The sequence below is a fragment of the Anomaloglossus baeobatrachus genome, chromosome 5 (genome assembly GCF_048569485.1).
Source record: "Anomaloglossus baeobatrachus isolate aAnoBae1 chromosome 5, aAnoBae1.hap1, whole genome shotgun sequence".
Taxonomy (NCBI): Eukaryota; Metazoa; Chordata; class Amphibia; order Anura; family Aromobatidae; genus Anomaloglossus; species Anomaloglossus baeobatrachus.
Genome location: NC_134357.1, coordinates 236,452,266 through 236,473,148, shown reverse-complemented (window position 1 = coordinate 236,473,148; position 20,883 = coordinate 236,452,266). Strand labels below are relative to the sequence as shown.

General features: G+C 45.8%; 1 protein-coding gene and 1 long non-coding RNA gene across 6 annotated transcripts in view; one reads left to right on the top strand and one right to left on the bottom strand.

Moving 5' to 3' along the window:
• Window positions 1-20,883, bottom strand: part of LOC142311109 (uncharacterized) — a 127,875-nt gene that overhangs the window by 22,830 nt on the left and 84,162 nt on the right. The window lies entirely within an intron of this gene.
• LOC142311088 (zinc finger BED domain-containing protein 6-like) overlaps window positions 1-20,883 on the top strand; it is a 91,136-nt gene that overhangs the window by 19,057 nt on the left and 51,196 nt on the right. For 4 of the 5 annotated variants that reach the window (XM_075349166.1, XM_075349164.1, XM_075349169.1 and 1 more), the window contains exon 5: window positions 82-179. In XM_075349166.1, coding sequence (XP_075205281.1) covers window positions 82-179 — 98 coding nt within the window. Of the gene's footprint in view, window positions 1-81; window positions 180-20,883 lie in introns of those variants that run through there. The other variant, XM_075349168.1, reaches the window with a different exon arrangement.

The window sequence follows — 20,883 nt, the reverse complement described above, 5'->3', positions numbered from 1 at the left end:
AGACCTTCCATATGCACCGAGAACCACGGGCAGGAAGAATAATGCAGGCCGTTATTTGTCATCTCTTTGTGACTTCTCCAGATAAATCCAGTGAGGAGGAAATGCCAGAAAGATTTCCAGGGCTTCTAGTATCCATTAGTTGTCCAGAGGAAGATTGTGATATCCCAGAGGCTGATCAGGTAAATGGAACTAATAAATACTGCAGTGTTATAAAATTGGTGATTTCACATTATTCTCCTCTTCATCCCTTATTTCAAACCACAAATCCTGTTAAAGGGAACCTGTCAGGTGTAATATGCACCTAGGACCAGGAGCAGTTCTGGGTGCATATTGCTAATCCCTGCCTAACCGTTCCTGTATACACTAGCATAGAGAAAGAGATCTTTACAAAGAGTATTTCTAAAGATGTTTTATCTTATGCTAATGAGCGTTAGTACCCCCGACTAGTCCGCCCTCTCGTGCTAACATGCTAGTCATTGACCAGCGTCATCAGTGGTGATGCGCGTACCTGTGTCTGTTGTCACTGCTTCAGAATGCCAGGTTTAGGGTTAATGTGCATGATCAGAAGTCACCGCACCTCCAGTCATGCATACTAGACCTCTCTGATGCTGGAATGCATACACACGGCTTCATAATGCGCATGACCTTAAGAGCTGGGACTTCTGATCATGCACACTGACCCTAAACCCGGCGTTCTGAAGTAGTGACAACTGACACAGGTACGCACATCACTGCTGATGATTCTGGGCTATGGGCATTGAATAGCATGTTAGCACGACCCTATGGGTATGCCAAGAGTGTGGACTCTTTGGGGGAAATAACGCCCTTGCAACTAGTCCCCTCGCTCATTAGCATATCATAAAGAATCTTTAGAAATACTTTTTCTAAAGATCTCTTTATCTATGCGAGTGTATACAAGACAGTTAGGCAGGGATTAGCAATATGCACCCAGAACTGCTCCTGGCTCTGAGTGCATATTACACCTGACAGGCTCCCTTTAATTTTCTCCCACCACAGCATCTCAGAAAAGGAGCTTCCCTCAGGTACTTTGCTAGGAGTTAATAACAACATTTCCCACATGTCTACTTTACATCAGCTTCACTTTTGAAACATCATTTTTATTTTGTTTTGTTTGGATGTCATAAATATTAAGTTCATGAGCAATTTCTCATTATTTCTTTTTTTTTTAAACATCTTTTTATTGAATTTTAACCGAATTTCTTTTACAATCTGCTCTTATACAAATAGCATTTCATTGATGACATTATAATCAAAACAGTCCCGCCCACCCCTCCCCCCGCTCTGCTTGCGACCAGAAGCAACTTAAAATGGTAACTTATGTAATTGGTATGTGTCCATTGAGCAGTTCAAGAAGGTACCAAGAGGTCTGTCCAAACTGAGATTTAAGTCTATCCTTAAGCACTGTAGCCAAGTTAGGTATAAATAAAGACCATGTTTCAAAGAAACGCTTAGTCAGCTTCTCCTTATTCGACAGTGCATCCAGCCAGTCCATTTTGAATATGAACATTAGTTTTGTTTGGATAAACGCTAGAGAGGGTGCTTCAGGATTTACCCAGAGATGTAGGATACTTTTCCTAGTGGCCGAGGCCCAAATAGTTAACATTGCCCTGGTACCTCCCGGAAGACTTTGTTGAGCCTCCTCCAACATGTTAAAAATCGCCCACTGTGGTGTCAGAGCAAACTGAATATTGTATTTGTTTTGTAAGACTGAGTGAACGCTTCTCCATACTCCCTGTATCTGAACACAGTCCCATAAGTGGTGAAACAGGTCAGTGTCTCTTATGCCACATTTAGAACAAGAGTATAAGGCATTTGTGTCCATTTTTGATTGAATTTTTGGAGTAATATATGCTCTATGTAGAATCATCAAGGCCATATCTGTGTAGCTACTGGATGACAGAAATTTACGTTGCAACAGCGTGGCTTGTAAAAAATCCTTTACCTCGAACTCTGGCATGTCTACCTTCCATTTTGCTGGACCTGTTGTTTTCCCCTCCCATGTCCAAACTGTACACAACATTGAATAAACCTGACTAGTCGAGGACGCCTGGCTTCTTGCCCTCCTAAGAAAGTTATCCACACTTCCTCCAAGATCTCCCTTTGGCTTGTCAACAAGATATTTTTGTGCCAAGCTACGCGCCTGAAGAAAAAGAAAAGGCTGACCCACAAAAGCTGGAAATCGGTGTGCCGCCTTCTCGTAAGAAAGCAACGACCAATCAGGCTCCATTAGATCTGCAGCATAAGCACAACCCTGCATTGACAATGTTTCATAAATCCTCGGAGGGCGACCCTGGAGGAATCTCGGATTTCCAATAAAGGGTTGAAATGGGGAACTTGAAGTGTTAGTTTTACCAAGTTTCCTCACCTTCCTCCACGTTTGTATAGTATGCCATAGTGTTGGATGATCCCTAACCTCACTCGGTATTTCCTCGTTCCCTAAATGCAGCAATGCTGTTAACGAGACTTGTGAACATAGCTGTTGTTCCAATTGTACATTGGCAAAGTGAGATACTCCTCGCACCCAGTCCACCACATATCTAAAATTTGTTGCTAGATTATATCTGCCCAGATCTGGAAGATTTATGCCCCCTGCCCCTTTTGGTAATTGAAGCTTGATTAAGCTGATCCTAGTACGCCCCTTGTGCCCCCAAATGAATTTTCCAAAGGATGAATTTAGTAGCTTAATATCTGATTTGCGTAGAAGCAACGGGAGAGTCTGAAATAAGAACATTATTTTGGGGAATGCTACCATTTTAATTAAGTGACATCGGCCCGAAAAGGATATTTTCAGATGTTTCCAAGATTGGAGTAGATGTATTAATGAATTTATAAGAGGCTTATAATTAATTTGATATAGTAACAAGGGGTTTGCTGGGAGCTGAATCCCCAAATATTTAATGGACCTGGTACACCACTGGAAGGGAAATAAGTTGTTATCAATTTTACCCGATTTGTACATTGCCAATGCCTCAGTTTTTTTGTAATTTATCCTGAAGCCTGAGGCCTTTCCAAAATTATTCAATGTGTTCATTATCTCTGGAATCGCTTGAGAGGGATTGGCAATAAACAATAAAATATCGGCAAAAGCCAAAAGTTTAATTGTTGTCCAACCGACTCTCATGCCCTGAAATATTGCTAAATTATGTAGGGTCCTCAACATTGGGTCCAGAGCCAAATTAAACAATAATGGTGACAAGGGACACCCCTGCCTCGTTCCCCTCTGTACCTCAAATGGCTCAGAGAATGTATTATTTATAGATAGTCTGGATTTGGGTTCTGTGTATATCATCTTGACTGCTTCGCAAAACCAGGATCCCACCTGGCGACATGCCAAAAGATTATGTAAATAGGCCCAAGAGACCCTGTCAAAGGCCTTGTCCGCATCAAGGCTAACTACTATATGTTTGGTACATCTATGCTTCCTGCTATAAGAGATAGCCCCAATAGCCGTCCTGATGTTATAGGTGATGGATTTCCCGTGCACGAATCCCGGTTAGAAGGGCAGAATAAGATCTGGAATCACTTGTTGTAATCTACCAGCTAGTATTTTAGTAAAGATTTTAAAATCAGAGTTGAGTAATGAGATGGGTCTGTATCCCTCCACCTGTAGTGGGTCTTTTCCTGGCTTAGGTAATACTATAATGTTTGCCTCATTGAACCTGTCGGGAATTATTCTATCTGTGACTATCTTATTATACACTGCACATAGATGAGGACCGATAGAGGCTCCCAAGATCTTATAATATTCGTTACTAAATCCGTCGGGCCCTGGGCTTTTGGCTAGTTTAAGAGTGCCAATAGTTTTTACTATTTCTGAAATATTTATAGGGGCGTTTAGTACTACTCTTTGTTCCTCTGTCAAGATGGGCGCTACGGTACCATGGATAAAATCAGCTTCCCCGTCTACCTCCCTCGTTTCCGCCTCATACAGCGAGCCAAAGAATGCCCTGAACTCCTCCACTATTTCCTCATCTTTTGTTACCATGGTACCATCTTTCTTTTTAATTTTGTGGATTCTAGTGGTGGTTCTAAAGGGTTTGGTTAAAGAAGCTAGTAATTTCCCAGGTTTGTTGCCCCATTTAAAGTATTTATGTTTCTGATAGTCCAGGTTACTAAGTGCCATCTCATGGGCCAAGGTGTCCGCCGCCTCCTTGGCCTCTAAGAAATGTTGTTTTGTCGCATCCGTGTTGTTATTTTTAAAATCTTTATATGCCTGCGTGAGAAGTTTTTGTGCTGATATAGTTTGTTCCAGGAGCTTTTTTCTCTTATGGCTGACATATGATATTATCTGACCTCTTACTACTGCCTTGGAGGCAGCCCAATACAAACCAGCGTCCCCACTATGCTCGTGATTATCATTCTCATAAAAGCTCCAGTAGTTTTGTAAAGAAGCTTTGAAATCCTCAGATTGATATAAATATGAAGGAAACCTCCACCTTCTTTCCCGTAGTATTGTGGTAGATAATAACAAATTAAAAGTAACTGGTGCATGATCTGAAATACAGATGTCTAGGATGTTGGAGGAAAGTAAATGTGGCATCAGTGCTGGGCTTAGTAGCCAATAGTCAATCCGTGTATGTAAGTCATGGACATGTGAATAAAATGTATAATCTTTATCTATTGGGTGCTGCATGCGCCATGTGTCTATTAGTCCCAATTGATTGACGAGATATTGCAAACCACTATGGAGCGCCAATAGAGGTGATGGCTGGGGACTTGACCTGTCTAAAATTCCATCATGAGCCTCATTGAAATCTCCGCCTACAATTAAATTAGTCATATCCCAACCTGTGATACTTTCGATCAATCTGGCTCTGAACTGTGGATCAGGAATGTTTGGTGCATATATGTTTGCTAAGTTGTAGATAGTGCCCTCTATCTTCACTTTCACCAATAATAATCTCCCCATAGGGTCCTCTGAAACCTCCAGAACTTCATGACTAATATGCTTATTGATCAATATAGCTACCCCTCTTTGTTTTCTCGTAAATGACGCTTCTGCGCATACGGCATATTTTCTGCTGTGAAGAAATGGGTGATTGCCCTTCATCCAGTGTGTTTCCTGTAAGAAGACAATATGGCAATTTAAACGATGTAGATAATTTAAAACTTTTTTCCTCTTAATAGGAGAGTTTAACCCGTTAACATTCCAGGAGCACCAATACAGCGATTTAATCGTGGACACATTTGTGCTCTCTGTGTTAGTCATTTATCCTATTCCAGAAGGAGGAATTAATTATAAAATTATAAACAACCTATTTGGGTTCCCTCGTCCATCCCAGTGAGTAAACGCGACAACCCATATGAGAGCTAAACTAAAAGGTACGCATGCAGAGCCCCCTAACCCCTTCCCATCTAAACAAAAACCTTAATCTAATGGCAATGTCACCTGCCTCTCTGGCAGTCCTGACACTGAAAAAAAAAGGAAAAACAGAATGAACATCAGAACTGTAGCACAGTGACGTCTCCGATTTAAGTGTCTGTGTTGACTGCTGGCGAAGCTCCATTGTCCTGAAGAAGGTAATTTAAAGTCAACTTAGGATCTTCAAAAGTCCAATTCTTCCCCCCTGTAGTGAAGCGTAGAACAGCAGGATACAGTAGACTGAAGCGAATATTTTTTTCCGCCAATAGTTTGCATACTGGATTGAAGGCTTTGCGTCTTGTTGTCAAGGCTGCTGAGTAATCTTGGAACAAAAGCAGTTTAGAGTTATTGTAGGTAAGTGAGCGATTTTTTTTCTAAATGCTGTCAGCAATCTGATCTTGTCTTGGAAGTCCAGGACCTTAAAAATTACTTGTCTGGGTCTGACCTCTCCATCATTTCGAGGTGGGCCCACTCTGTGGGCCCTTTCAATAGCAATTGGCCCCGACTTTAGATCCAATTTCAAAGCTCCTGGTAGCCATTCTGAAGAGAGTTTCAGTAGATCAGCTTGCCGAACCGATTCAGGGACGCCCACCAACCTTAAATTATTGCGTCTGGACCTGTTTTCAAGATCATCTACCTTGTCCAGCAATACAGCAATGTCCTTATTCCTGCTCTCCAGCATCCCTGAAATTTCCTTTACAGAGTCCTCCATGTCAGAGACCCTCTGCTCCACATCTGTTAGCCTTGAACCCTGGGCATTAACTTGGGTGACTATAATGTCTAATGAAGACTGGAAGGCTGCCAGCCGCCCATCAATCACCGGCATCAAGAGATCCGTGATGGCCTTAGCAGTGTCCTGGGGTGGGTCTGTAGTTGCCTCAGAGGAAGCCCCTGGTGATGGGGGTGCATTTTGGTTTCGTCTTTGCGGTCTAATTCCTTTACTTGGTTGTGGCATTGCTCTTACCCACAAATTTATCCATAGTAAGAACTGTAAATATGGAGCTTCTTTAGAGACTGTGGTGATGTCACAATAACATAAGCTTAATTACATCTGTGTGGTAAACTTGGCTGTTTCACAATTATTTCCACGCTGTGTATGAGAGTGTATAGATGTTACTTGAAAAAGACCAGTCAGAAGGGCAGGAGGCAGGCCAGATGACTGATCCCACTTCTTTTTGTTTTTCACCCTTCTATACTGTCAGTGCTGGTGAAGGAGGGGTTAATCAAGTTGAGCTGTGATGCACTTCAGGCTTATCTGCCTCTGTTTACTGTTGCAGATTACAGGCCTTGTGCAGCAGCCATGTAAGATGAGACCTGCAGGGATGTATCTGCCCCCTCCACAGCCCCCTGTTTATCTCCTGACCTGCTCTCACAGCCGAATGTCTCCAGGAGCTCTCAGCTCCCTCCTCACTCACAGTATCTCAGACGGTGGGCCTGTCCACGGAGCTCTGTGTGACAGGTAAACACAGCGTGCAGTCCTGTTTGCTGAGCTTGCTGCTGCTCAGTGTTTCACTATTTCTTCTGTGGCAGGGAGGGGAGTGTGTGAGAGTTCACTGAAAACTATGGCTGCCGCTGGAAGCACTTCAGTCCCCCTCCCTGTCTCCTTCTGGATGTTAGTGCCCGATATTTAACCCCTCTCTTACCAGATCCCGGGTGCTTTCCGTTTGCAGTGGCACAGCTGCAGGGGGAGCAGGGAGGATGGGCAGCGTTCCTCTGTGCAGCACAGCCCACAGCCTGCAACCTGGTGCTTTGTGTCAGAGCACTCCTTTCTTTGTGGTGCAGCATACACCTTTCACCTCCGGAGTATCAGGAGAGCCGGGCCTGATGTGCGCCCCTTGTCCTGGCCTTATCCCTGCAGCCTTGAGATGTTAGGATGGGCCTGGATAACGTTTTTGGCCTAGGCTGCTGCAGGAGCTCATGATAAAAGCAGCTACCTCGTAGCTCCGCCTCCCGGAAGTCAGCAATTTCTCATTCTTTCTAACAATTTACAAAACTATTTTTTTTTTATTCTGGACTGCATCATATTTGAAGTGACTCTGAGGGGCCTATGTAACAAAATACCCAATTGTAACACCACTTAACCCCTTCGCAAACTTGGTCACTGCAACATTGCAATAAGAGGCGATAAAAACGTCACATCTACTATAATTAAAATGTACAGCTCAGGACACAAAATACAAGCCATCCATCACTGAACCCCCTATATACCAAAAAACGACAATGTTATGGGTCCTGGGAAAATAGCGCCAAAAGCACCATTCTTCTTCCTTTTTTTTTCTTTACCTCTAAAAAAAACCCCAAAAAACAAACAAAAACTATATATCTGTTTGGTGTCTACGAACTCATACTGACCTGGGGAATCATACTGTCAGTTTTATCATATAATGAACATGGCAACTTAAGAAAAAAAAAAGCATTGCGGAATTGTACTTTTTTTTTTTTTTTTGCGATTTCACCGCACTTGGAATTTTTGTCCTATTTTATAATACAGTATGGGGCAGAATGAATGCAGCCATTCAAAAGTACAACTTGTCCTGCAGAAAACAAGCCCTCATATGGCTATATTGATGACAAAATAAGAGTTATGGCTCTTGGAAGAAGGGGAGGAAAAGACAAAAATGAATAATAGAAGGTGAAGGGGTTAAAAATGCACACCTCACACTGCTCAAAACCACATACAAGAAGTTTATTAGCACTTAAGGTGCGTTACAGAAATGAAAGGGAACCTGTCACAGTATTTGGGCCTTCTAAACTAAATCTAGCACCTTTTAAGCAGCACCTGTGCTGCATTCCATGGAGGTGCACGTTACCCCTCTCCCCATCCCTGTAGCCCCCAAAAATACCTTTACAAAATTTCCTGCCCGGTATGTAAATTGTCCGATGAGCGTCTTGTCCCTCCTTTCACCGTCCTCATGTGCTGATTGACATGGATGATGCATCAATGGCCATCCACGTAGGAGGGCAAAATCTGTCGCCTGCGTATACATATTCCCAGCTGGCGCAGGCACCCTTCCGGGCAGAGCCAAAAACATAGGTGCGCCTGCGTGAACGGTGAGTTCTCTGTGTAAGTGTGAGATTTTGTTCTGCGATATGGATGACCTCACTTGCTTCATTCACATCGACTGGCAAAGTCTCGTGCCTGCGCAAGGAACTCGCTTGTTTGCGCAGGCACACCTATGTTTTCGGCTCTGTCTGCAATAGGGCAGAGCGAAGTGCGCCTGTGCGAGCCGTGAATATGTAGAGTTTGTTCGCCTACGTCGATGGTGTCCGAGATGTCATCCACATCAATCAGCACAGGAGGATGGTGAAAGGAGGGACAGAAGGCGCAGAGCAGGATGGCCATTGGACCAGACCAGATAATTTTACATATGGGCAGGAGATTTTATAAAGGTTTTTTGTTTTTTTTTATTCCTTTTATTTTATTTTTATTACTTATTTTTTTTTACTATATTTTTATTCAAATTTTTCAATAACATAATACTGGCATAAGCGAATTCAGCATTGTAAATTAAATTCAAAAACATTACATTGTCATGTTTGATCATTCCAAATTCCATACCAGTTTTTAGAATCAATAACCGTAACATGGCAAGGTAAAGCAAAGGAAGGCAGCGACCCCTTAACCCAACATACTTATCATTCCCCCAATTGAACCCTTGTGAACATGGTAATGACATACAATAAAGAAGTCCCACTCAAATCGGTTATTTCCCCCTCTCCTTTTAGTCACCTTTCGGCCTCTCCTCCCCCACCTCCAAGCCATCCAATGTATCCTTCAATTTTTCAGTATGATACCAGACTGTGTCATTGAAAGGTGACATAATCCTGACTATCTCCTCCCGAGTACAATAGGCCAGTATGAATTTCTTCCATTTGTTAAAGTGCTGTCGTATTCTATCCGCCCTCCTTTCTGCATCCAGTCCTTCTATTTCAAGAAGATGCATGAGCTGACCCAAGATCTCTTCAATCGTGGGGACCCTAGACTCCAACCAATTTTTAAGTATCGTTCTCTTGGCTGCCAGAAGTATCACATGTATAAGTCTGGGTGGGTTAGTCATCTTCCCTTTAGTATCGTTCCCCTCCTCCCAATGGTGAAAAAGAGCGAACCCAGGTGACAGCCGAACTCCAAGACCCCATACCTTTTGTATACAACTTGTAATCTGTGACCATAATGGACTCAAATGGGGGCAGGACCACAACCCGTGAAGGAGATCAGTTCCACTACTCTTAGGGTATGTGCACACGTTGCTTTTTTTTCCGCGCGGAAAAAAACGCACCCTCTGGCAGAGGGGAGAATTGTAAACAATGCTTTTTGAGAAACAACGCATCGAAAACGCATGCGTTTTTCATGCGTTTTTCATGCGTTTTTCATGCGTTTTCCATGCGTTTTTTTAGGTGCGTTTTTTAAGACTTGTCAGTGTTAATAAAGTTGGTTGAACACAGACCTTTGGAAAAAAAACCTGTGATGTCATTTCCTTCTCCACATTCTGTTTGGATAAATGGGAGGGCTTGGAATGGAAGGAGCACCATTTGAATTTTGGAAAAGTTGAAATAAACTTCGCGCACCATGTCACATTAGCAGAGCCCCTTGGGTACCTATACATCAGAAAACCCCCACAAGTGACCCCATTTTGGAATCTGCACCCCTCAAGGATTTTATTCAGGAGTATATTAAGCATTTTGAATCCACAGCTACTTCACCCAAAATGTTGCTGTAGCAACAATATTCTCCCTTTTAGGCCCGTTTCACACGTCAGTGAAAAACAGTGACGTTTTTCACTGGCGTGTAAAACACGCACATGTCCCTCCGTGTGCCGTGAATCACAGCACACATGGGTTGTCTAAGTGCAATCCGGCTCCGTTCTCCGTGGCCCGTGATTGCACTTAGAGATTAACTCACCTGTGCCCGCTCCCGCTCTCCATGGTGCTGATCGCTCCCGCGGTGCAGCATCCGGCCGGCGGTGACCCCCGCAGCAGCTGCTTCCGGGTCGGCTGTGTCGCACATCATGAATATGCGCGACAATAATGAGCCGGCTCAGAAGCAGCAGGGAGAACGGGCTGCAGAGGACATCGCTGGACGCCGGGTGAGTAAAAATGATTTTTATTTTAAAAGCACTTTTTTTCTGGCACGTGTTTCACGGATCACACCACTGCGTGGTCCGTGGAACATCAGTGATGCCAGAAAAAAAATGGACATGTCTCCGTGCGGCAATCACGCACACGCGGGTACGCCGCACGGAGACACGTGCAGTGTAAAATCACTGACGTGTGAGCAGACCCATTCATTATAATGCGTCTGCGTATGTCAGTGATTCTGGTACGTTTAAAAAAAAGCACAAACGTCCCAGAATCACTGACGTGTGAAACAGGCCTAAGGCTATGTGGCCATGATCCAGCGACACGGCGTCTAGTACACAGTGTCAGCCTTCCTGCAGAGATGTGAGTGTTGTCCACGGGAGAACGCAGCTGGCCATGCCCACGATTTGGGTTCAGGCTGCTGTGGAGCTCTATGCTACCTGCAGAGAACACTCTCGTCTCCGCAGCATAAATTGACATGCTGAGGCTCGGGAAGCTGCGCCACCGGTCGGTTTATGCTGCGGAGAAAAGAAGCACAGTGGGCATGAGATTTCTAAAAATCCTCCCACTGTGCTTCTACTGCACAACGCAGCGTCATGGACGCAGGGAAAACACTCTGCGCCCAAAACGCTGCAAACCCCGATTGTGGGCATCCAGCCTAAAAAGCGTCAATGGAGGTCAAATATATATACAACGTCCCACCCCCCCCTGCATATTCTAAGCTGGCACCTTTAGTACCTTTCATGTGGCACTAAAGGGTGCCTAGCCTAGTTTTTAATCACAAAAACAAAAAAAAAATGGCGTGGGGTCCCCCCTATTTTTGATAGCCAGTCAGGGTAAAGCAGACAGCTGTAGCCTGCAAACCACAGCTGGCAGCTTCATCTTGTCTGGTGATCAATTCGGAGGGCTCCCCAGGTGTTTTTTTTTTATTTATAAATAAAAATAATAAAAAAAAAATAACATGGGGTCCCCCCAAATTAGATCACCAGCCAAGGTGAAGCTGACAGCTGAGGTCTGGTATTCTCAGGGTGGGAAGAGCCATGGTTATTGGACTCTTCCCAGCCTAAAAATAGCAGGCCGCAGCCGCCCCAGAAGTGGCGCATCCATTAGATGCGCCAATCCTGGCGCTTCGCCCCAACTCATCCCGCGCCCTGGTGCGTTGGCTAACGGGGTAATAAATGGGGTTGATACCAGATGTGTAATGTCACCTGGCATCAAGCCCAGCAATTAGTGATGTCACGGCGTCTATCAGACACCCGACATAACTAATTGACAGTAAACAAAAGCAAAAAAAGACAACAAAAAATTTTTTATTAGAAAAAACACTCCCCAAATCATTCCCTTGTTCTCCAATTTAATAAAAAAAAATGGGTCCGCAGAAATCCATTTGGATGTCCCACGTCGCCTCTGGACCTTCTAGAATATGGGGGCACGTTCAGGGAACGTATCCCCCATTTTCTAGGAGGGCAGACCCTCCATTTGAGGAGAGTGGGTGCAAAAATCTGCACCCACTCTCCCCGGGTCACAGCTGCAGAGTGCGAGCAGCCAGCACAGCTCACACTGAACACTGTGCTGGCTGTCAGCTGCTCTGCTCATGTGACCGGCCGGCGTCTGCTGTGAAGGAGGAGGGAGCCGCGGGGGATCAGCGCTGCGACCGGACAGGTATGTATGACACCGGGGGGAATTGGGGTGAACGGGCAGGGCCTGGGGGGCATTTTTCTGTCGCATGTGTTATTGCACATGCGACAGAAATCATAGGAGCAGGGCGGCCGGTGCGCTACTGTGCGCGCGGCCATGTTGGATTTTCGGGAGGGGGGGGGGTCGGGGGTCGGGGCGGGCACTTTGGTGACACCGGGGGCTTGCCTGGACTTTGCCAGGAAGTGAGGTCAACAGGAAACCTCTTGACCTCACTTCCAGGTAAATGCCTGCGTTCTCGCGTGCCGACAAAGGCCGCGGACCGCAACAAAAAAGCAGGTCCATGCGGTGTAGCTGCGTTCTGACCCCACATCATTGATTTCAATGGGGGGAGAACGCAGCCACACCGCACAAAAGAAGTGACATGCTGCTTTTCTTTCCGCACCGATTTTTGGCATCCAAAACGCTGCGGAAAGAAACGCAGCGTGTGCACTGATTTTTCAGCTTTCCCATACACTTTGCTGGGAAAGCTGAACGCATGCAATTTGCCACTGAAACGCTGCGGTTCAAAACGCAGCGTTTCCGCGGTAAAAAACGCAACGTGTGCACACAGCCTAACGTTTAGGGCAAAATGTAAGCCTGTCTGGCTTTGTTGCTAATGAAGGGAGATTAAAACCATAAATTGCCTTGTGCATAATTCTAAATTGGGTTTCTCGCCAATGCTCATTTAAAATTGATTTACGAAGAGCATTCCACCCTCCCCTAATTTTTACCCCCTGTAAACGTTGCGCCCTGCAACGTGGGGGTTTCACTCGCTTGCAGCGGTGTGAGGTAGCTTCAGCAACACACGTACACAGTCTCTTCATAGAAATTCTGGCAGTTTATTTAAAAACACTCAGCATAAACTGCCCTCAAACATAAACAATAAGTCCATAATAGAAGTTTAGCAACTTCCCCACTCTCTGGCTCCTGCCAGCGTACAACTCTAGCCAAGGTTCCTTCCAGCCCCCAGGGCCCTCTGCAGACCCCTGTCTGTCTCTCCTCCAGGAGAGATTCGGCCCTACAGCCCTGGCCTGGCTGCACTCACCTCAGACTCAATATCAGAGCCTTGTGATCAGCCTCCATGCAGGCTGATACACCCAAAGCTCCTGGCTCTGCTCTCACTTGTTTCCAGTCCACACACTGGACATCTAGAGCCAGTCTCTCTCTAGACTGCCCTAGACACACTCCACCCAGGTTCAGAGACAGGATTGCTTTAACCCCTGGAGCCACACCCACAGGTGGTAAGGAGTGTGTAATCAGCATCACACACCCTTCCATGGCTCTACATGTAATGCAATCCTGTGGAACCACAGGTCCCAGCCAGCTTCACATTGCAGAGCACTCACGCTTCTGCAAAACATGCCGGCCCTTTGTAATACAGCCGGTTGATACCTCACATACCCTCCCCCTCTGTTCAAACCCGTAGGGGAGAACACTTGCCAATGACCTGGGGCCGCGAGACAGGGCATTCCCGCTGCCATGCCCCACCAGTCGAGAGGGCCGTCCAAGAGCAGTAGTCCCTGAGGCATCGCCCGATACTGTCACCAAACCCTGTCTGGTCAACCTAGGGTTAAAGGACGTCCCATTTCCAGACCGTTCTCTATATCCTCCATCATGGTTTTAGCAAGCAGGTCAGGCAGGCTCCCAGTCCTGGATGAGACCTTTGCTCCAGTCTTCACCTCCTCAGAGGCTCTCTTCACTTCAGCGCCAGCTGTTTCTTGGGTCTTCACTGCATTATCTTCACCTTCCTCTGGGGTCTCTGCAGTGCCACCCTCAGCCTTGGTGTCACACCCTTCAACATGGCACTCTGTTCCTTTTAGAGTTTTGGGGCTAAATTCGCTGTCATCCACCCCAGCACTTGGTAGTTCACCAGTCTGCTCACCACGACTGTTGGGGATTATTCCTTCCCCCACACTCTCTAGGATTCCATTTCCTATACCACTCTCGCCTAACAGACTATCAACTTCACACTTTGAAATCATAGGGACCACCACCATTACGTCCTTGGTTGGCTCCTTCTCTGCACTTGCAGCCCGCTGATTTCTGTCGTCACAATGTGTCAGTTCAATCTCTGATTCCTCAGTCTTTTGTAGGATATCCCCGTCTGAATCCACCGTAGCAGGTGTTATCAGCACCCTGTCTTCATTAACCAGGCATGTCACTTTCTCTGCACCCTCAGACGGCCTACACTGTGCCCCCTCTCGGCGCTTATTACCTCTTCGGCGTCGGGAGGAAGTTTTGCCCTTCTCGCCCATCTGTACCACACTGTACTCGTTTGTCACCTTACTAGAGTCAGTGTCTTTACTGGAGTCATCATCACTCCCCCTGGCATCCTGGACTATCATGTCCCCACTTAACCAGATCTCTGCCTCCCTTTCTGGAGCTACCCCGTTTTTAACGGTCACACTATCGGTTATTCCCTTAGTCCTTATGTCACCAAGTTGGGTCCGTCCATCATTTTCTTTGGTCACCCCTAACTTAGGACAGTCAATTTTAGGAGGTGCTATCTCCTCCTTACCACACATAACTGCACAACAAGGACCCCTTTTCACCTCCCAATGTGGTGGGGTTTCCTTTGGGCTGTTCCGGCTCTTACACAAGCAACCGTATACGTCCCCCTGCTTCCACAAGTGCACAAATAATTTAGAGTCCCAACCTATAATAATTGGGTGCAGTAAATCTGAAACTACACCAACATCATGAGAACTACTGTCCCAGGCTGTCTTAATGACCACTCTGGAGACCGGGTATTCTGTCTCATTACTGTGGGTGCAGCCGACGTGGATCTTCCTTCCAGGAATCAAGTTGACATCAGAAGTGGCCCTCACCAGGGTCACCAAGCTCCTTGAGTCTACGACCCCTGTTACAGATTCCCCATCCACTTCCACGGAACACATACGTGGCTTCTCGTCGGATGGGTGGTCTATATTGCAAACAGGACACTTGTGGCATGAACACTGTTGTCCCTGGCTACAGTCCATCTGCGCCACTTCACCCTTGGATTTGGGATGCTTCGCACCCTTATGGGCGACCACCCCTTTATGGGACTCCACCCCCTTATGGGCAACCACCCCTTTATGGGACTCCACCCCCTTATGGGCAACCACCCCTTTATGGGACTCCACCCCCTTATGGGCAACTATTCCCTTCTGGGACTCCACCCCCTTTTGCGGTTTCCATGCAATGTCCTTAGCCCCCAGTTCACACCGTTTGCCCTTGTCTCCGTGGGCACCCAGTGTCCATACTGGCCCCTGAAGGGAACGCTCAAACTGGTCCATGGCTGTGACATCGCTACACACCGACAGCTCCTGCTGTCCCCAGACCAGGAACTGGTACAGCTCCTCCACAATGTCCGCAGGGACCATTCCCTCTTTTTGGCTTTCAGCCCCCACTGCTGTCACTGGACCTCCTGGCACATGCCGTTGGTGCTGCTGGCTCTGCAGCAGCTGGTTCAGGAGCTCCTCCATGCTGTAACGAAAAAGAGGCACAGGAGGGGCGCTCCAATGGGTAATACCCGGTGGTCAAAGACAGGGGGGGGTTAGAGAACCACTAACCTTTCCGGGTTGTACCGCCCGTACAACCAGGATCTCCAGCCTGTGGTGTATCACTGCTCACCAAGCAGGGCCTTGCAATTCCGGCTGGCCTGGAACCTCCAGTTGCTGGACTCTCGCCACTGCAGCACGGGTCCCCAACGACCTGCTGATTCACCACCAGGTGCTTGAGAGCGCTGTCCCTGTTCGTGGACCCGCCGATCCACCGCCAGCTGCTTGAGTGCGCAGACAATTTTCGTGGACCCGCCGATCCACCGCAAACCGCTTCAAAAAATTTTCGTGGACCCGCCGATCCACCGCAAGCAGTCCGTATCCACAGGAATATGTTATATGCCGTTGCCCCTAGCAACCAGGCTGCGTTGCCCCTAGCAACCAGACCGCATGCCCGCATTCGAGACACCATATGTAAACGTTGCGCCCTGCAACGTGGGGGTTTCACTCGCTTGCAGCGGTGTGAGGTAGCTTCAGCAACACACGTACACAGTCTCTTCATAGAAATTCTGGCAGTTTATTTAAAAACACTCAGCATAAACTGCCCTCAAACATAAACAATAAGTCCATAATAGAAGTTTAGCAACTTCCCCACTCTCTGGCTCCTGCCAGCGTACAACTCTAGCCAAGGTTCCTTCCAGCCCCCAGGGCCCTCTGCAGACCCCTGTCTGTCTCTCCTCCAGGAGAGATTCGGCCCTACAGCCCTGGCCTGGCTGCACTCACCTCAGACTCAATATCAGAGCCTTGTGATCAGCCTCCATGCAGGCTGATACACCCAAAGCTCCTGGCTCTGCTCTCACTTGTTTCCAGTCCACACACTGGACATCTAGAGCCAGTCTCTCTCTAGACTGCCCTAGACACACTCCACCCAGGTTCAGAGACAGGATTGCTTTAACCCCTGGAGCCACACCCACAGGTGGTAAGGAGTGTGTAATCAGCATCACACACCCTTCCATGGCTCTACATGTAATGCAATCCTGTGGAACCACAGGTCCCAGCCAGCTTCACATTGCAGAGCACTCACGCTTCTGCAAAACATGCCGGCCCTTTGTAATACAGCCGGTTGATACCTCACACCCCATAGACGGGTCCTCAAATTGTTTTTCCCAAGATTTAAATAAACCTTCTGGGTGCTGTCCTATTAGTAGATCACGCATGTCTCCATAAAGAAAAGAGATAGATGATGAAGTTATTGAGTTCTTTACCAGGCAATCAAAAGAGTTAAATACTACCTCCTGGGTCACATCATGCAACTGAGTCATAATACTATATCTCACTTGGTCATATTGGATTAGTTGGTTAGGCCCCAAGCCATACTGCGCTATAATTACGTCTCTACTCAACCATCTAGGCTCTGAGGTGTGCAAGAGATGAGCAATAGTCCTTATACCCCTCACCTTCCACTCTTCAAACAGCTTATTGCTTGTCCCCTGCACAAACTCCGGATTCCCCCATATAGGCAAGTATTTGGATATTTTATGGAGAAGTTTGTAATTTTTCCTCAACGCCTTCCACGCTGCAATCGTATCTTTAAATAAGGAAGAGTGCTTGATTTTCACTGGGAGATTAGCCTGCCTAGTATGATGTAATGCCACCAGATCCCAAGGTTGTGCATAGTCTCTCTCAAGCTCCAACGCTGAATAATGCCTATAGCCTTTAATTCAATCCAATATATATCTAGTCAAACAGGCTATATTGTAACCCCGAATGTTTGGCAAACTCAGACCTCCATGAACCTTAGATGCCATCAACTTCTTAAGCCCTATACGAGGGCGTTTCCCCCTAAGGTTTTTTTTTTATTTTTTGTTGTCTACAGGAGGGGTCAAGGGATAACGTGCACCTTCATAGAATGCAGCACATGTGCTAGTTTTGCAATTTCTTCTGAGTATGCCGATACACTATATGTGATATGAAAACTACAGTACTTTTGAGGGACAGAGCAAGGCTAGGAATGAAAGAACCATATTGGAGTGCTGATTAGCTGGAATGGTTTGGGGTGCCATGTCACATTGCCAGAGCCATTATCATGCCAGACAAGCAGAACTTCTGCATAAGTGACCCCACTTCATGAACTACACCCCTCAATGACTTCATCTAGAGCTGCTGTGAGTATATTGGCACCACAGGTGTTAGGTCATTGAGTGGTGAGCAAAGAATAATTACATTTTTACTACTAAATTGATGTTTTAGGCCTAAATTTTACATTTTTATAAGGGCTAATAGGACAAAAATTGACCACACTGTTTATTGTGCAATTTCGCCTGAGTGTGGCAATACCCTACATGTAATCGGGAACTACAGGTAAAATACGACGCTTCGTAGGGAAGGACCATATTATAGTGAAGATTTTGATGTTCTGGATTGCAGATGCCATGTCACATTGGCAAAGCCTCTGAGGTTCCAGAACAGCAGCAACAACTCCCATCCCTCCTCTCCCCCTCATACACCATTTTACAAACTACACCTCTTAATGAATTCATCTAGGGGTTATAATGATCATATTGACACCACAGGGTATAAATGGTACCAAAATTTCACACAATCTACTTAGCCAGATACCAAGACTTTGGGTGGGGGGAGGGAGGAGAGCCATTTGCCTCTTGGAGCACAGAATTGACTCTATGGCTATGTGCGCACTAGAAAATGGATTTTTCTTAAGAAAAATCCGCACCCTGTGGCAGAATACCGCACCCGCGGCAAAAACCGTGGTAATAACGCACCCGCGGTTTGCCGCGGGTTGGTACATGTGTTTTAATGCATTAAATGCAATAAAACACATTGGGGGGAAGAAAAAAAGTAATTTCCTTCTGAGATAGATAGTAGATAGATAGTAGATAGATAGATAGACAGACAGAAGAATAGATAGAGGGATAGATAGAGGACAGATCAATCAACAATCGACACGCTGCAGTTCTCACGAGCAGTAGTGTGTTCACATCACCGGCCGTGAGAAATGACCTGTAATTACCTCTGCAGGCTCGTTACGAGGCTGCATTCAGTACAGTGTCAGTCGCGGCTGGATGCAAGCGTCGTGGGACCTCGGTGGATTACGCCGGAGCTGTGTGTTTAGGGGGTTAATAAAGGGGTGAAAGAGGGGCTTTTTGTGTTTTATTTAAAATAAAGGATTTCTTGGTGTGTGTTTATTCACTTTACTTACAGGTTAATCATGTCCGCTGTCTCATAGACGCTGCCATGATTAAGCCTGGACTTAGTGGCGGTGATGCGCTGGCATTAACTCGTTATTACCCCGAATTGCCACCACATCACGGCAATCGGGAAGAGCCGGGGACACTCAGGGACTGTCACATAATAGATGTGACAGTCCCGGGGCAGCTGCAGGCTGATATTCTCGGCTGCGGGAGCGGGGGGCATTAACCCTGGCCCTCGACCTCCCCAGCCTGAGTATACCGGGCCGCCGCTGTGTGTTTACCTTGGCTGGACGGTAAAAATCCGGCGGAGCCTGTTTTTTTTTTTATTTTTATATGTCCGTTTGATTTCTATGTGTATTGTATATGTCGGTGTCTGTGTGAGTGTGATCTGTGTGTTTTCTATGTCTGTGATCTGTGTGTGTTTTTACTCTCTGCTCCGCTTCCTCTTCCTGTCATAATGACATCACTTCCCTGCAAACCGCAGGCAGTGATGACCATTACTGCAGGTAAATCGCGGCTATACCGAGGGTATACCGCACATCATTTGCTACCTACGATATACCCGCGGTATTTTGCGATTTACATTACAGTGAATGGAGTGAAATACCGCAGGTACCTACGGAAAAGAAGTGACATGCACATTTTCTCAAGAAATTTTCTCAAGAAATTCTGCAGAAAGAATGTTCTTGAGAAAACAACGCAGTGTGCGCACAGCTATTTTTTCCCCATAGGTTTTGCTGGGAAATGTCTGCAGAAAGGTTACAAACATTTCTCAAGAAATTTCTGCAGTAAAACCGCGGGTAAAAACGTAGTGTGCGCACAGGGCCTATGGGTGTTTTCCAGAAACAAGATGCAATGGATGCTGAGTGAGTGAAAATGACAAATCTGTCACTGCACTGCCCATACATTGTAGTGACCAGCTTATGCTTCTAAAGACACGCACCCCATAATGTAAGTGGGCTCTCAGCGCCACAGAAATGCCAAATGTGGACACTTAATGTAGTTTAGGCTCATTGTTGGGCTCAGAAGGGAAGTGGTCATTTGGATTTGGGAGTCCAAAATTTACTAATTTCATTTTGGGGGGAGCATAACACTTTTTTTCCAAAGCCTTTGTGTTACAAATAATGTGAAAACCTCCTATATTTCTAGCGACAGATGATGTGGTTGAGTTGGGATTTGTGTATAGTTTTTTTGTGGGGTTTTTTTTTTGTGGATTGAGTTGAAGCTTTTATTGATGAAAATATTACATACAATTTTGGATCACATTTCTCCTGTGCTCTATGCTGAGTACTTTTATCCGGGGTTTCCATCTAAATCTCCAAATGACATAATTCAGATGACACCCCTGAGGGATCCATTCACTATAATGAGACAGCATAGTTACTCTGGACTCTGTCTAGCCTCTGTTCAGCGGTGTCTGTCTTTTTCAGAAGTGCACAAAACTATAGTCTGCCAGCCTTTTATCCATACTCAAAAAGATGGACACCACAAAACAGGAGTTAAATATATCCTATATATATATAACTCCTGTTTTGTGGTCGTTGCTATATTGTTCCTTTTATGATTTTGTCCTGATGAAGAAGACGAATATGTCTTTGAAACGCGTTGGCCTGTAGAAAAAAAGCAAAAGGAATTCATTATATACCCTTGGATTCTTGTGGTTTCTAGTGCAGCATTAAACCCGTATTTCCCTTTTTACCTGCATTGTTTTATTTATGCTGTTCATCCTGCAGTATAAGTGAATAGACTGATTTCTTCTTCTGGTCAGTGCAATTACAGTGTGGGGACACAAAACATGGGAAAGAGTGAGCACAACTACACCAAACATATACTGGAAAATCCAGGATAATGGAATCAAGCAAGAGGAGTCCCTTGTTGCATGCAAAAAGTGTGAAAAAGTTTATTAATAACACAGAGAAATATTGTTAAGACCATTTAAAAATGGGAAAGATCAAAAGAATGATCTACCCATGAGCAAATTGGCACATCACCAACCAAAACCTCATGAATTAATATAAAGCATACTAGCTCACAAAAGCAGTACCAAAGGACAGTA